A 17,910-nucleotide genomic window follows, 5' to 3' on the forward strand; every position below is an offset into this window, starting at 1 on the left:
GAGAGGGAGAGACAGACACAGAGACATTCTTACATAGAGAGAGAGGGAGAGACAGACAGAGAGACATTCTTACATAGAGAGGGTGAGACAGACACAGAGACATTCTTACATAGAGAGGGAGAGACAGAGAAAGAGAGATTTTCCTAGAGAGAGTCACATTTTCATACAGAGGCAAACTATGTTACAGCTTGCCATAAGCAGAGGGATAACCATCAAACCTAAGAAAAGATTATATGCATATTATATGAGTGTATATTTATACACACAGGGATATATCTGTTTATACACTGTATGGATAGATCTGCGTTTATGTGTTCAACCATAAATGTTTTTTCGGTGCTTTGGCAACATAAGATGTACCTTGTCATGCCAATAAAGCAATTTGAATTGAATTGAATTGAGAGATACAGACAGAGCGACATACCTACATAAAATCATAAAAATTTACAGAAGGAGGCCATTCGGCCCATCGTGTCCGCGCTGGCCAACAAAGAGCTCTCCAGCCCAATCCCACTTTCCAGCTCTTGGTCCGTAGCCCTGTAGGTTACGGCACTTCAAGTGCATATCCAAGTACTTTTTAAATGTGGTTAGGGTTCCTGCCTCGACCACTCTTTCAGGCAGTGAGTTCCAGACCCCCACCGCCCTATGGGTGAAAAAAATCTCTCCTCAACTCCCCTCTAATCCTTCTACCAATTACATTAAATCTATGACCCCTGGTTATTGACCTCTCTGCTAAGGGAAATTTGAAGGAGAGACGCACACATATAACTACATATAATTAGGAGGGCACACCTACACACACAGAGAGAGAGAGAGAGAGGATAGACAGAAGGCAAAGGGACAGAGAGACACACCTACACACAGAGAGAGAGAGAGAGAGAGGATAGACAGAAGGCAAAGGGACAGAGAGACACACCTACAGACAGAGAGAGAGAGAGAGAGAGGATAGACAGAAGGCAAAGGGACAGAGAGACACACCTACAGACAGATCCAGAGATGATATGACAGAGAGATTGATCAGATCTGATAGACTCAAATATCCCCTTTAAAAGTTACAAACCTCGAACACTTGCTTGAATCCACAAGCCTGTTAATTTTAGCCCTTTGATGCGGGCCAGCTGTCTGCTCTGTAACCCAAACCCCAGCTATATTTATCATCAGAAATAATCCGCACCAGCCTCTGGTGCCATGTAGACCGGCCCAAGGCTGTAGCGGGCTGGGTGGCAGCCGTTGTTTTAGTGAGCCCCCCCCAGCCCCCAGCCCAACCCCAGCCCCCAGTCCCGGGCCCCCCAGCCCCCAGTCCCCCAGCCCCTTACCTTGAAAGGTCACCGTACAGTAAGAGTCGCTGATGTCCTCCTGCAGAATCGGCAGCGCCTCCGCCTGGAGCACAAAGACCCGCAGCATCTTTCCCGAGCCGGGCCGGGCCGGGCTGGGCAGCTCAAAGCTGGCTGGCCGGGCACTCTCTCATCCGTCCAGGGCTGGCACTTTCTATCTCTCCCTCTCTCCTGCTCTTTAACTCTCTTCTTTCTCACTCCCTCTCTCTTCCACAATCTTCTCTCTCCCTCTCTCCCCCCTCTCCGTTCCTCTCTCCCCCTGCTCTTTCACTCGCTTCTTTCTCACTCCCTCTCTCCTGCTCTTTTACTCTCTTCTTTCGCACTCCCTCTCTCTCTTCCACAATCTTCTCTCTCCCTCCCCCCTTCCTCTCTCCCTCCCCCCCTTCCTCTCTCCTTCCCCCCCTTCCTCTCTCCTCCTGCTCTTCAACTCCCTTTTCTTTCTCACTCCCTCTTTCACCCTTTGCCTTTCTCTCTTCCCGTGTTTGTCCTTCCCTCTATCTTGTTGCTCTCTGATTCTCCCCTCTCTCTCTCTCTCGCTCTCTCTGCACACACCCGTTGCCTCTGGAACTCCCTCCTGGCTAATTTGCGGCAATGCAGTCAGTGCTTGGCTCCTGCTCCTGCTCCTGCCCATGTGAGACAGAGGGCTCGCCCGCAGTTGCGCTGACCGGTCTTACTAATCGATTAATCGGATCCTGCGGTTCTTTCTGCGTCTTCCTGGAGTCACATCACAATCTTGGAAATCTCAATCAAGGAGGAAAGATTTCTATAGCACGTTTCACGACCTCAGGATGTTCCAAAGCGCTTTACAGCCAATGAAGTACTTTTTGACGTGTAGTCGCTGTTGTAATGCAGGAAACGCAGCAGCCAATATGCGCACAGCAAGATCCCACAAACAGCAATGTGATAATGACCAGATCATCTGGTTTTAGCTGCTGGTTGAGGGATAAATATTGGCCCCAGGACACAGAGGAGAAGTCCCCCTGCTCTTCGTCGAAATAGTGGCCGCAGGATCTTTTACATCCACCCGAGAGGGCAGACAGGGCCTCGGTTTAATGTCTCATCCGAAAGACGGCACCTCCGACAGCTCAGCGCTCCCTCAGTACTGCCCCTCCGACAGTGCCGCGCTCCCTCAGTACTGCTCCTCCAACAGTGCAGCGCTCCCTCGGTACTGCCCCTCCGACAGTGCAGCGCTCCCTCAGTACTGCCCCTCCGACAGTGCAGCGCTCCCTAAGTACTGCCCCTCCGACAGTGCAGCGCGCACTCAGTACTGCCCCTCTGACAGTGCAGCGCTCCCTCAGTACTGCCCCTCTGACAGTGCGGCGCTCCCCCAGTACTGCTCCTCCGACAGTGCAGCGCTCCCTCAGTACTGCCCCTCCGACAGTGCAGCGCTCCCTCAGTACTGCCCCTCCGACAGTGCAGCACTCCCTCAGTACCGCCCCTCCGACAGTGCAGCGCTCCCTCAGTACTGCCCCTCCGACAGTGCAGCGCTCCCTCGGTACTGCCCCTCCGACAGTGCGGCACTCCCTCAGTACTGTCCCTCTGACAGTGCAGCGCTCCCTTGGTACTGCGCTGGAGTGTCAGCCTGGATTTTGTACACACATTTCTGGAGTGCACTGTTTTGAAGAAGAAGGAATTCTCCCCGTGTCCTGGGGCCAATACTTACCCCTCAAGCAACATCAATAAAACAGGTGAGCTGGTCATGATCACATTGCAGGTTGTGGGAGCTTGCTGTGCACAAATTGGCTGCCGCATTTCCTACATTACAACAGTGACTACACTTCAAAAAGTACTTCATTGGCTGTGAAGCGCTTTGGGACGTCCTGAGGCCGTGGAAGGCACTATATAAATGTAAGTTCTTTTATTGCTCGGCAACGCACAGTGCGATGCATTGACCCAACAAGACTTTGTAGGAGTTCAGATATATGATAAACCTCAGTCATTGTTTGATAACAGTCGAACACTTTGCAATATACCCCAGTCAGCGAGACTGAGGACCAGCGATAAAAGCTTCAAAACTCTCTGAGAACATCAATCAGACGGTGCCAAGCTTGCTGCAAGGATTCAGAGCGCTCCCGGGAACAAGCAAGGTGAGAAACAAATACATAGCTGGGAAGCAGAGGAGAGAATCAGTTTAATCGCACATCATCGCAGCTTTCAGAAATGCCCCGAAGCAGATTACTTAGAAGGAATGGCGTGCTGCTGTTCCTGTTGTAATGCAGGGAAATGCAGCGGCCAATCTGTGCACAGCAAGATCCCACAAACAGCCAACGAGGTGACTGGCCAGCTCAACTGTTTTTTAATAGTGTTTGTTAAGGAGTGCGTCCAAAATAACCTCTGAGCTTTTGTAAAGTCTTGTTTTAATAAAACCTTGCGATTGTAGCTCTCCTGATGCCCCAGCATATTAACCCAGGGAATAGATAAGCCATTAAAAAAAAAGAAAGACTTGCATTTCTATAACGCCTTCACAACCTTGGGGCGTCCCAAAGCCCTTTACAGCCAATGAAGTACTTTTTGGAGTGCAGTCACTGTTGTAATGTGGGAAACATGGTAGCCAATTTGCACACAGCAAGCTCCTACAAACAGCAATGTGATAAATGACCAGATAATCTGTTTTAGTGATGTTGGTTGAGGGATAAATATTGGCCAGGACACGGAGAGAACTCCCCAGCTCTTTTTCAAAATAGAGCCATGGAATCTTCTACATCTATCTGAGAGAGCTTCAGTTTTAGTATCTCATTCAAAAGACAGTGCCTCCGACAGTGCAGCACTCCCTCAGTACTGCCCCTCCGACAGTGTAGAACTCCCTCAGTACTGCCCCTCTGACAGTGCAGCACTCCCTCGGTATTACCCCTCCGACAGTGTAGAACTCCCTCAGTACTGCCCATCCGACAGTGCGGCACTCCCTCAGTACTGCTCCTCCGACAGTGCGCTGCTCCCTCAGTACCGCCCCTCCGACAGTGCGGCGCTCCCTCAGTACTGCACCTCTGACAGTGCAGCACTCCCTCAGTACTGCCCATCTGACAGTGCGGCACTCCCTCAGTATTGCCCCTCCGACAGTGTGGCGCTCCCTCAGTACTGCTCCTCTGAGAGTGCGGCGCTCCCTCAGTACTGCCCCTCTGACAGTGCAGCGCTCCCTCAGTACTGCCCCTCCGACAGTGCGGCGCTCCCTCAGAACTGCACCTCTGACAGTTCAGCGCTCCCTCAGTACTGCCCATCTGACAGTGCGGCACTCCCTCAGTACTGCCCCTCTGACAGTGTGGCGCTCCCTCAGTACTGCTCCTCTGAGAGTGTGGCGCTCCCTCAGTACTGCCCCTCTGACAGTGCAGCGCTCCCTCAGTACTGCCCCTCTGACAGTGCGGTGCTCCCTCAGTACTGCCCCTCTGACAGTGCAGCACTCCCTCAGTACTGCCCCTCCGACAGTGCAGCACTCCCTCAGTACTGCCCCTCTTACAGTGCAGCGCTCCCTCAGTACTGCCCCTCCGACAGTGCGGCGCTCCCTCAGCACTGCCACTCCGACAGTGCGGTGCTCCCTCAGTACTGCTCCTCTGACAGTGCGGCGCTCTCTCAGTACTGCCCCTCTGACAGTGCAGCGCTCCTTCAGTTTTGCCCCTCCGACAGTGCGGCGCTCCTTCAGTACTGCCCCTCCGACAGTGCAGCACTCCCTCAGTACTGCCCCTCCGACAGTGCGGCGCTCCCACAGTACTGCCCCTCTGACAGTGCGGCGCTCTCTCAGTACTGCCCCTCTGACAGTGCAGCGCTCCCTCAGTTTTGCCCCTCCGACATTGCGGCGCTCCTTCAGTACTGCCCCTCCAACAGTGCAGCGCTCCCTCAGTACTGCCCCTCCGACAGTGCGGCGCTCCCGCAGTACTGCCCCTCCGACAGTGCGGCACTTCCTCAGTACTGCCCCTCCGACAGTGCAGCGCTCCCTCAGTACTGCCCCTCCGACAGTGCAGCGCTCCCTCAGTACTGCCCCTCCGACAGTGCAGCGCTCCCTCAGTACTGCCCCTCTGACAGTGCAGCGCTCCCTCAGTACTGCCCCTCTGACAGTGCAGCGCTCCCTCAGTACTGCTCCTCCGACAGTGCAGCGCTCCCTCAGTACTGTCCCTCCGACAGTGCGGCGCTCCCTCAGTACTGCCCCTCCGACAGTGCGGCGCTCCCTCAGTACTGTCCCTCCGACAGTGCGGCGCTCCCTCAGTACTGCCCCTCCGACAGTGCGGTGCTTCCTCAGTACTGCCCCTCCGACAGTACGGTGCTTCCTCAGTACTGCCCCTCCGACAGTGCGGTGCTTCCTCAGTACTGCCCCTCCGACAGTGCGGTGCTTCCTCAGTACTGCACTGGGAGTGTCAGCCTGGATTGTGTCTCTGGTTTGGGTCTCGAACCCACAGCCTTCTGACGCAGAGCAGGAAGGGCCCAGCATCACAGCCTGGGCTGTGATGAGTTAATGGATCCCAGTGTCAGTGACTCTACGGGGCAGGGGACTGGACTAAAGGTCAGGATTTTAGCCGGGAACTTGCGTAAACAGTTTGATAACAGTATCTGCAAACACAACCCATTCAAGGCCTCCTTCATGCTGAGATCTCCCTCCCTATCTGTGACTCAGGTCTAACCATTAATCCTGATCATGGGAAATCGGTTCCTCGGTTCTCATCACATCGCCTAATAACCTGGATAGCAGGAAACCTTTCCCTTTTATTTGTACTCGGGATGTGGGCGTCACTGGCAAGGCTGGCATTTATTGCCCATCCCTAATTGCCCTGATTTGATATGACTGAGTGTCCTGCTCGGCCATCTCAGAGGGCAAGTTAAGAGTCAACCAGGTTGGTGTGGGACTGGAGTCACAGACCGGGTAAGGGCGGAAGGTTTCCTTCCCTACAGGACACTAGTGAACCAGTTTTTAGAACAACCCCACGGCTTCATGGCCAGCGTCGCTGAAACAGATGACCCAGTCAATTATCCCATCGCTGTTTGTGGGATCTTGCTGTGCGCTAATCGGCTGCCGCGTTTCCTACATTGCAACAGTGACCACACCTCAAAAGTAGTTAGATACATAGAGATAGGAACAGGAGTAGGCCATTCGGCCCTTCGAGCCTGCTCCGCCATTCAATGAGATCATGGCTGATCTTCGTCTGAGATCATAGCTGATCTTACCAGTTCAGTACCCCGTCCCCGCCTTTTCTCCGTAACCCTTAATCCCCTTAGCCTTCAGAAATATATCCAATTCTCTCTTGAAAATATTTATTGAATTAGCCTTCACAGCCCTCTGTGGCAGGGAATTCCACAGGCTCACCACTCTTTGAGTGAAGAAATTCTTCCTCATCTCTGTTTTAAATGATTTGCCCGCTATTTTTAGACTGTGGCCCCTGGTTCTGTGCTCCCCGGCCATTGGAAACATTCTCTCTGAATTCAGCCTGTCCAGGCCTGCCATAATTTTATATGTTTCGATGAGATCCCCTCTCAATCTTCTAAACTCCAGTGAGTACAAGCCCAAACTATTTAATCTCTCTTCGTAGGTCATTCCCGCCTTTCCAGGTATCAGCCTGGTGAATCGCCGTTGCACTCTTTCCATGGCAAGAACATCCTTCCGCAGATGGGGCGACCAAAACTGTACACAATACTCCAGATGCGGTCTCACCAGCACCTTGTACAGCTGTAGTAAGGTATCCCTATTCCTATACTCGAACCCCCTTGATATGAAGGCCAACATACCATTTGCCTTCTTAATCGCCTGTTGCACCTGCATGCTCTCCTTCAGTGACTGGTGCACAAGAACACCCAGGTCCCTCTGCACTTCCCCATCTCCCAATCTATTGCCATTTAGATAATAATCTACCCTCCTGTTTTTACCCCCAAAGTGGATAACCTCGCATTTATCCACATTATAGTGCATCTGCCACGTATCCGCCCATTCCCCCAACCTGTCCAAATCACACTGTAGCCTCCTGACATCCTCATCAGAGCCCACCCCTCCTCCTAGTTTAGTGTCGTCAGCGAATTTGGAAATATTGCATCCAATTCCCTGATCCAGATCATTTATATATATTGTGAACAGCTGGGGTCCCAGGACAGATCCTTGCGGCACCCCGCTGGTCACTGCCTGCCACTCCGAAAACGAGCCGTTTATTCCAACTCTCTGTTTTCTATCCGCCAGCCAGTTCTCTATCCACGTTAATACTTTGCCCCCAATCCCATGAGCCTTAATTTTGCATGATAATCTTTTGTGTGGAACCTTATCGAAGGCTTTCTGGAAGTCAAGGTACACCACATCCACTGGCTCTCCCCCATCTATTCTACCAGTTACCTCCTCAAAAAATTCCAGCAGATTAGTCAAACACGATTTACCCTTTGTAAATCCATGTTGACTCTGTCCGATCCTTTCCCCATTTGTCAAGTGCTCCGCTATTTTATCCTTAATAATGGACTCTAGCATTTTGCCCACAACCGATGTAAGGCTTACTGGTCTATAATTCCCTGCTTTCTCTCTACCCCCCTTTTTAAATATTGGGGTAACATTAGCTACCCTCCAATCCACGGGTACTGTTCCCGAGTCAATGGAGTTCCGGAAGATGATCCTTAGAGCATCTGCTATCTCCAGGGCCACCTCCTTAAGTACCCTAGGATGTAGTTTATCAGGCCCTGGGGATTTGTCGGCCTTCAGTCCCCTCAACTTACCCAACACCATATCCCTAGAGATACTAATTTCTGTCAGCTCCTCCCTCTCATTAGTCCCTATGTTTGCCGATATTCCTGGGAGGTTATTTGTGTCCTCCTTTGTGAATACAGAACCAAAGTATGAGTTTAATTGGTCTGCCATTTCCTTATTCTCCATTATATATTCTCCCGAATCGGACTGCAAGGGACCGACTTGGGATTTTACCAGTCTTTTCCTCCTGATATACCGATAAAAGCTTTTGCAGTCTGTCTTTATGTTTGCTGCAAGTTTACTTTCGTATTCTATTTTCCCCTTCCTGATTAATCCCTTTGTCCTCTTTTGCTGTATCCTGTACTGCCCCCAATCTTCCGGTCTGGTGCTTTTTTTTGCCAGTTGATATGCCCTTTTTTTTGATTTTATGCTGTCCCTAATTTCCCTCGTTATCCACGGTTGAGTCACCTTTTTAGGTTTATTTTTATGCCAAACCGGTATAAACATGTTCTGGAATTCTTCCATTCTATCTTTGAATGCTTGCCATTGTCTATCCACTGTCAATCCCCCCAGAAACACCACCCAATCAATCTTACCCAATTCCCGTCTCATACCCTCGTAATTCCCTTTATTTAAGTTCTGGACCTTAGTCTCTGATTCAATTTCCTCACTCTCCATCTCGACTGAGAGCTCGATCATATTATGATCGCTCTGACCCAAGGGGCCTCGTACAAGAAGATTGCTGATAAGTCCCTTCTCATTGCACAATACCCAGTCTAAAATGGCCTGATCTCGAGTCGGCTCCTCGACATATTGGTCCAGATAACCGTCCCGAAAACATTCCAGGAATTCCTCCTCCTCAGAATTTTTACTAATTTGGGTAGTCCAATCAATATGTAAATTAAAGTCACCCATGATGACAGCTGTGCTCTTATCGCACGCTTCTCTAATTTCCCTTTTTATGCCTTCCCTCACCTCCATATTACTATTTGGAGGCCTATATATCACACCCACTAACGTTTTCCTCCCCTTGCTATTTCTCATTTCTACCCATACAGATTCCGTTTCATCCGAGTTAATATCCTTCCTTTCCATTGCATTAATCCCCTCCTTTACCAGCAATGCTACCCCACCTCCCCTACCTTTTTGCCGATCCTTCCTAAATATTGTATATCCCTGGATGTTAAGTTCCCAGCCTTGCCCACCCTGCAGCCACGTTTCTGTAATCCCAATCAAATCATACTTGTTTACCTCTATTTCCACAACTAATTCATCCACCTTGTTCCTAATGCTTCTAGCATTAAGATACAAAGCCTTCAGGCTTGCTTTTTTCACACTCTCATTATGAATTAGTTTGGCCCTTTGTGTTTCTCTCCTTTGCTTATTGCTTCTCACCTTTCTACCATCTATTTCTGACTTCATATGACTTCCCTCTTTTCCACTACCTAGGTTCCCATCCCCCTGCCAAATTAGTTTAAATCCTCCCGAACCGCCCTAGAAAATATTACCCCGAGGACATCGGCTCCCTCACAGTTCAGGTGTAGACCGTCCCCTTGGTACAGGTCACTCCTCCCCAAGAACTGGTTCCAATGCCTCAGGAATTTAAATCCCTCTCCCTTGCACCACTGCTCAAGCCACGTATTTAGCTTATCTATCTTATTCTCTCTAAACTTATTAGCTCGTGGCACTGGTAGCAATCCAGAGATTACTACCTTTGAGGTCCTACTTTTCAATTTAGCTCCTAACTCCCTAAATTCAGCTTGTAGGACCTCCTCCCTCTTTTTACCTACATCGTTGGTACCTACATGTACCACTACATGTAGTTAATGGGCTGTAAAGCGCTTTGGGAGGTCCTGAGGCCGTGAAAGGCGCTATATGAATGCAAATTCTTTCTTACAATGCACCATTCTGTATTAACCCCACTTTCCTCCTCTTGCCCCTCCTTATGCGAAGGCTCTCGTATTCGGGGACAGTGTCAGAGGAGGTGCCCATCCTCCAGTAGATCGCCCAATGTTCATGCGCCTGCCTCCTACCTATTACACAGATTACAGGTCCCAACTCTGCTGCCACCCAGTGCTGTGTGCCTTAATACCCTCCTAACCTCAGAACATAAGAACATAAGAAATAGGAGCAGGAGTCGGCCTTTCAGCCCCCTCGAGCCTGCTCCGCCATTCAATAAGATTGTAAGATTCACAAAATTCAGCAGATTACCCAAAACTAAGAAGATTACCCTAAAGAAGGGATTTTTGGACTGTTAATAAACCATGTCAGAATGGTATAAGAATATTGGGCCTAAAGGGGGATTTAAAAATCAAGGACCTCAGGATTTTGGTTTTTATTTTAGAAGCATGTTCAAGCCTGTGGAAGAAAAAGGGGGCTGCAATAAAAGGAATTGGGATTGGCCTCTGTAAATGGACAGTTTTGGGTATTGGCATTAGCCAAGCTGTCTGGGGACTATCTGGACCGTCTCAGTCATTTTACATAATGACAATAGACCAACGAAAGAGCAGTTCCCACCCAAAATTACAGATCCATCCAAAGTATACATAATGCAGAACATGCCCCAACCAACAAAAGAACCTTGGCCCCCACACAGATGCGGCCGGACCTGCTGTGATTTCCAGCAAAAAAATGTTTTTTGTCTGTTTTTTTGTTTTTCGCACAGACCCCAGCATCTGCAACATTTGACCCCTTGTGACCCCACCTCATTGTTCTTTGATGTAATGTTTTCCTGACTGACCTGTTTGGACACCATTCACACCTTTGATTGCTGTGATTATCTCTCTGCCGAGGTGTGATAAATGGCAGTTAGAAAGATTACCTGTAAACATCTGACATTATTCTCTGACTATATAAGCTGTGTCTTTATGCATCTCTCCACTTCACCTGACGAAGGAGCAGTGCTCCGAAAGCTTATGACTTCAAATAAAGCTGTTGGACTATAACCTGGTGTTGTGTGACTTCTTACATTTGCCCACAGGAAAAGACAGCTTTACTGCAATTAAACAAGAGGTTAAACAATCGCTTAAAACCACTTAAGAATCGATGGGACCGCCCCCAAACCACTTCACACAATCTTAAACCAATTAAGATTGATGCGACCATCCCAAAACCTATTAAACAATTTTAATCCATCAATAGTAACGAGCCCACCAAAGCTAACAATGAGGCAGAGCTGATTTGGCGGGCAGATTAGCAGGCCTCAAACAGTATAATTGAGGGTCTGCTTTTACAACAGAAGTGCGGGAGTGCGGGTCAAGCGATTCAAGCAGTTCAAGGAGTCAACGGTGGTTCAAGTGAGAGGAGAGTTCAAAGGAGTTCAAAACGGTGGGAAGAGGGAAGAAAAGAGTTCAAGAAAGCAGTGCCGAAGGAAGTTCGTTTCATCATTCATGTCAAATCAAATCACCAAGTTCAGTCCAAGAAGAAGCTCCCTCTCGAAGAAGTAACACACCGTCGGAGACCTCGCGGCAGACTAGGGTCCCACGAAACAAACAACCAAATATTACCAGCAACTGGGTAATATTAGGCCACCGCAACCAACAAAACCCAACTCGGAGGAAAACCGAAGATCCACAAGTTTTTCCACTCTACAATCTATCCTGACTTACCCCTGGGTAAGATTTTTACTGAAAAGACTCTAAACCCTATTTCTAACCGAAAGAAATCGGGTACTCACCTGATAGATCCAATACGCACCCTACCACATCAGCGGACTCACAAAGACTGACCAGCCACGTAGGTGAAGTCCTCTACCGCGTCTGGGGTATGGCAGGCCCCAACCGACACATCTAGAGAACCCCGAAATCGCGAACCTCGACAACTGTCGAAAGAAGTCATTTTGGTGAGCATTATCCCTGGTCCTCTGGAGCCCAACTTAGCTAGTGAAGTGGGATTAGGAGGGGTGAAGTGGGATTGGGAGGGGTGAAGTATTCTGTCTATTGTTATTTTCCCTCGTATATTCCGAAGTGTTCCCCCAATTTAGAGTGTTAAGATTATTGTGTTGTATATTTTTCTTTCTCAAATAAAGATCTTATTTCATTCACCAAGATTCAGTTGTCTGCTGCACTTTTCATCACAACCCCCAAATAAGTCCCAGGTCTAGAACCAAGGGAGTGGGAGAGATTCGAACTGATCACAAGTCAGAGGTGAAGCTGACCCACACACCACCCCCTATAAGATCATTGTATTGATTTCTTTGTGGGTTCAATGATGAGACATTTATGAAAGAGAATGTCTTTTAATCTAAAGTCTGTTCAACTCTTTATACAGCATTTACAGGAGGCATCATGCTAGTGATGCATCTAGAGCGAAACTGAAACTAAACCAAACTGCCTTGCTTGTCTCGGTCACATGCCCTCTGCTGGTCAGGCACAAGCAATCAATACATGCAATTATGCTGGTAAGGCATGATAATCAAACAGGCAAATAACATCACTATTTGCTGATATCATTACATCTCCCTTTCTTAAAACAAAAGTATTTTACTTTTAACTAACAACATGTTTTCTTTGTATTAATCTGCATTTTAACTGTAACACTTAATGAACTTACATTATCATTATCATGATCAAGGTTTTTTAACCTTGCTTTGTGTGTTCACATGAAATATGTCATTACACTAGAACTTGAAGAAAGAATAAGATAACATTACTTCCTTCTATAACAATAGTCCTTACATTTGCTCAATGAGTCTCTCAGGAGGCTTCACGTGTCTTGAGGATTTTCTGATTGATTGTCCTTGAATCTGAGTTGTTGCCTCAGATGATTGGTTCTCAGCTGTGTGATCAGGTTGTTCAACAGTATCAGTCTCTTGACCTGCTGTGGCTGGTCCCATGAGAAGATCTCGACGATTTCTTCTCAGAACAGCACCCTCATCTGTCTGAATGGTGTATGATCTTGGTTGAACTTCACTCAGGACAGTTCCCTTCTGAGTCCATGTGTTTGTTTTGTCTTTCAACCTTACTTGGTCACCAGTGTGGAGTTCAGGTAGGTTTGTGTTCCTCTGTCATAGTAGTACTTTTGCTTTTCTTTCTGTTGTTCTTTGAACTTCCTCACTTTCTCCCCCTCTTTTGTTTTCATGAGGTTCTCCGGGATGGGTAGGTTTGACCTTAGCCGACGTCCCATAAGGAGTTGGGCTGGTGACATACCACACTCGAGCGGCGTTGTGCGGTATACAAGCATGCTTTGGTAGAAGTCAGTTCCACTGTCTTTTGCCTTGTACATCAGTCTTTCACTGTTTGGACCGATTTTTCCACTAGTCCATTGGACTGTGGAAAGTGAGGACTTGACGTTGTGTGGACAAAGTCCCACTCTTTGGCAAAGTGTCGGAAACTTGCATTGTAAAACTGGAGTCCGTTGTCTGTGAAGACCTCGCTTGCCATGCCATGTCTGGAGAATATGGCTTTCATACATCTTATCACAGCATCTGCAGTGGTGGTGTACAGTCTACAAACCTCTGGATACAGGGAGTAATAGTCTGTGACTACAAGATAGTCCTTCCCTTGACATACGAATAGGTCAGCGCCTACCTTCTGGTAAGGTCTGTCTGGCGCTGGGTGTGGCTTTAGTGGTTCTACCGGATTGCTTGCTCGATATTTCAGGCATATTGTGCAGTTTGACACCTCATTTGTCACATCTTGGTTGATTCGTGGCCAGTACATCACCTCTCGTGCTCTTTTCTTACACTTTTCGATTCCCAGATGTCCTCCATGGATCCTTTTTAGCATCTCTTTTCTCAGACTCTTTGGGATAACTATTTTACTTCCTTTGTAGATGAAGTCTTCGACCACTGATAGTTCCTCCCTGCAGTTCCAGTACTCTGCCATGTCAGGTGAGCAGTCTTGCTTCATGTTGGGCCATGCATCCAAGATGCTTTTCCTCACTCGTCTCATTGTTTCATCTTTGTTTGTCTCAGTCTTTATGAACTCCATTTTTGCATCTGCTATGGGCAGTGCACTTGTGATCATGTCCACGTAGGCGTTCACTTTTTCATCCATTGTGGTGTTTGCGGGCTCACTTGGGTCAACAGCTCTGGACAACGTGTCTGTTGTATACATCAGCTTACCCGGTGTGTACGCAACATTCAGTGTATAGCATTGCAGCCTGATCATCATTCTTTGTATTCTAAGCGGACAGCTATTTAGTGGCTTTTGGAACAATGCAATCAAGGGCTTATGGTCAGTCTCTACACTGATTGCTTGTCCTGCCACAAGCTGGTGAAATCTTTCACAGGCGTATGTGATGCTGAGCAGCTCCTTTTCTATTTGAGCATATCGCGTCTCCGTGTCTGTCATTGAGCGCGATGTATATGCAATAGGTTGCCAGTAGTCATATTTTTGCAGAAGAACGGCACCGAGCCCACTCTGTGATGCATCTGATGATATCTTGATGGTCTCGCTGGGTCATAAAACCTCAGAACTGGTTCCACTGTGAGCAGTTTCTTTAGATCGCTCCATGACTTCTCATGTTCATGATTCCATTCCCATTCTATGTTCTTTTCAGTTAGTCTTCTCAGTGGCGCCATCTTTTCTGAGAGGTTGGATATGAATTTCCCCATGTAGTTGATCATTCCATTAAACCTCTGCACGTCCTTTTTGCATTGTGGCTTTGGCATATTCTCAATGGCGGACACCTTTCTGGGATCTGGTCCTCACTGCTAAGGATATCTCCCATGAATGTCAGTTCTGTCACCCCGAGCTGGCATTTCTCTCTATTCAGCTTCAGGTTTGTTTTCCTTGTTGCTTCCAGCACTTTTTTCAGTCTCTCGTCATGCTCAGTTCTCGTGGTTCCCCATACTATGATGTCATCCATTGAGGTATCAACTCCCTCCAGATGTTCATAGATCATATGGATAGTTTTGTGATACACTTCAGGAGCTGAGGCAATGCCAAATGGTAACCTTAGGAATCTGTATCTGCCAAATGGACTGCTGAATGTGCACAGTCTTGAACTTGCCTCGTCCAATTTCATCTGCCAAAATCCTGATGATGCATCTAACTTGCTGAAATACTTTGCATTTGCAAACTGTGACATGATTTCCTCACGTGTAGGAAGCTTGAAGTGCTCTCTCCTTATTGCTCTGTTTAGATCTCTTGGATCCAGGCAAATTCTGAGCTTTCCATTCTTTTTGTCCACAACGACGAGGGAACTCACCCACTCAGTTGGCTCATCTATCTTCTGAATCACGTTCAGGCTTTCCATCCTGTCCAACTCTGCCTTCAGTTGCTTTTGAAGAGCAAACTAAACTTTTCTGCATGGATGTATGACCGGTGTCATACTTTTACCTACTCTGATCGTGTGTTCTCCTGGAATGCAGCCTAGACCCTTAAATAGGTCGTTGTACTCTTTCATGAGTTCATCATAGACTGTCTCTCCTTCGCTTTCCACAAAGAGGACTCTTTTTACAAGGTTCAGTCTCTCACAGGCTTTTAAACCTAATATGGCTTGCGCATCCTTTGGCACCACGATTAATGCTAGCGTGTGCTCTCTGTCCTTGTGTGTTACTTTGACAATGCATCTTCCTTTCACTGATATATCAGTACCTGAGTATCCTGTCACTTTCACTTTGATTCCATGTATCTTTGGTCTGGGTCTAATTTTCTTAAAATCAGTCTCTGATATCACATTAACTTGTGCTCCAGTATCCAATTTAAATGGAATGTGTATGTCATTCACTTTTAGTGTCAACATCCAGTCTCTTTCTTCTTTTTTGTTTTCAGACACAACATCTACATAGAACTCCTCTATGTCGCTTTCATCTACTGCGTGGACCTTGCTTTGTTGCACTTGGTTCTTGCAGCAACGGGCATAATGGTTGTTTTTGTTGCAACTATTGCATGTTTTACCATATGCTGGACACTTTTTTGGTGGATGCTGTGTACCGCATCGACTACATGTCTTTCGATTGTCCCTTTCATTTTCGTTCGCTGGCCACGCCTCTTTTTTCACATTGGCGCTCTTTTTGTTAAACGGTTTATGTCCGTTCATTCTCACTGCATCCACGTTGCAGCTATTGTCACTGAACAGCTCCTTTGCCTGCAACTTCACAGTCTCTGTAGCCCTACACAGTGCTATGGCTTTTCCCAGGTCTAGATCTTGCTCTCTTAGCAGTCTTTCCCTTAGACCATTATTCGGAATACCACACACCAGTCTGTCTTTTATCAGCGAGTCTGTCAGTCCCCCAAATTCACATGATTTGCTTCTGTTTCTCAGTTCAGTCACATACTGATCAATAGTCTCACCCGTTTTCTGAACACATGTGAAAAATCTGTGCCTCTCAAACGTCACGTTACGTTTAGGTATGCAGTAGGCCTCAAACTGTTCCATTATTTTATCTAGCTTCATTTTGTCTCCATCAGCAGCGAATGTGAAGTTATTATACACCTCCAGTGCTTCATCACCCATGACATGTAAGAATACTGACGATTTCTTTTTATCACTTTTCTCGTCAGCTCCGATTGCCGCTAAATACAACCCCACACGTTGTTTGAACCTCCTCCAATTTTCAGCCACATTACCTGTCAACTGAAGCGTCGCCGGTGGGTGTAAACCTTCCATTTTTTCACTTCGTTAGCTATTCTCCAATGGTAAGTAACGATGTTCTCTTTTGGCTTGCTAATATGTGGAGAGCTGATTTAACTTCAGATTTTTCCTCTTCATCTCTTTCAACCACTTCTGACACCATGTATTGATTTCTTTGTGGGTTCAATGACGAGACATTTATGAAAGAGAATGTCTTTTAATCTAAAGTCTGTTCAACTCTTTATACAGCATTTACAGGAGACATCATGCTAGTGATGCATCTAGAATGAAACTGAAACTAAACTAAACTGCCTTGCTTGTCTCGGTCACACGCCCTCTGCTGGTCAGGCACAAGCAATCAATACATGCAAACATGCTGGTAAGGCATCATAATCAAACAGGCAAATACCATCTCTATTTGCTGATATCATTACAATCATGGCTGATCATTGACCTCAACTCCACTTTCCCGCCCTATCCCCATATCCCTTGATTCCCCTGTTTTTCAAAAATCTGTCTATCTCCACCTTAAATACATTCAATGGCCCAGCCTCCTCAGCTCTCTGGGGTAGAGAATTCCAAAGATTCACGACCCTCTGAGAGAAGAAATTCCTCCTCATCTCCGTTTTAAATGGGCGGCCCCTTATCCTGAAACTATGCCCCCTCGTTCTAGATTCCCCATGAGGGGAAACATCCTGCCTGCATTTACCCTGTCGAGCCCACTCAGAATCTTATATGTTTCAATAAGATCACCTCTCATTTTTCTAAACTCCAATGAGTATAGGCCCAACCTGCTCAACCTTTCCTCATAAGACAACCCCTTCATCCCAGGAATCAATGTAGTGAACCTTCTCTGAACTGCCTCCAATGCAAGTATCCTTCCTTAAATAAGGAGACCAAAACTGTACGCAGAGATAGTAGATGCATTGGTTGTAATCTACCAAAGTTCCCTGAATTCTGGAGAGGTCCCAGTGGATTGGAAAACCGCAAATGTAACGCCCCTATTTAAGAAGGGAGACAGAAAGCAGGAAACTATAGGCCAGTTAGCCTAACATCTGTCATTGGGAAAATGCTGGAGTCCATTATTAAGGAAGTAGTAGCAGGGCATTTAGAAAATCAAAATACAATCAAGCAGAGTCAACATGGTTTTATGAAAGGGAAATCGTGTTTGACAAATGTACAAGAGTTCTTTGAGGATGTAACGAGTAGGGTGGATAAAGGGGAACCAGTAGATGTAGTGTATTTGGATTTCCAGAAGACATTCGATAAGGTGCCGCATAAAAGGTTATTGCACAAGATAAGAGCTCACGGTGTTAGGGGTAATATATTAGACTGGATCGAGGATTGGCTAACTAACAGAAAACAGAGAGTCGGGATAAATGTGTCATTTTCAGTTTGGCAAACTGTAACTAGTGG

The 17,910-nt window shown here is 47.2% G+C and overlaps 1 protein-coding gene across 4 annotated transcripts in view; it reads right to left on the reverse strand.

Annotated features, from left to right (window-relative positions):
- The window catches only part of dysf (dysferlin, limb girdle muscular dystrophy 2B (autosomal recessive)), a 456,546-nt gene extending 454,494 nt beyond the window's left edge, over nucleotides 1-2,052 (reverse strand). For 2 of the 4 annotated variants that reach the window (XM_085976004.1, XM_085975990.1), the window contains exon 1: nucleotides 1,317-2,050. In XM_085976004.1, the coding sequence (XP_085832130.1) occupies nucleotides 1,317-1,404 (88 nt within the window). In that variant the 5' untranslated portion in view covers nucleotides 1,405-2,050. Of the gene's footprint in view, nucleotides 1-1,316 lie in introns of all 4 variants that reach the window. The other 2 variants (XM_085975973.1, XM_085975981.1) reach the window with 2 other exon arrangements.
- Between the last annotated feature and the right edge of the window lie 15,858 nt (nucleotides 2,053-17,910).

The sequence above is a fragment of the Somniosus microcephalus genome, chromosome 2 (assembly GCF_052327205.1).
Source record: "Somniosus microcephalus isolate GS21.2 chromosome 2, FLI_Smic_1.0, whole genome shotgun sequence".
NCBI classification, from domain to species: Eukaryota; Metazoa; Chordata; class Chondrichthyes; order Squaliformes; family Somniosidae; genus Somniosus; species Somniosus microcephalus.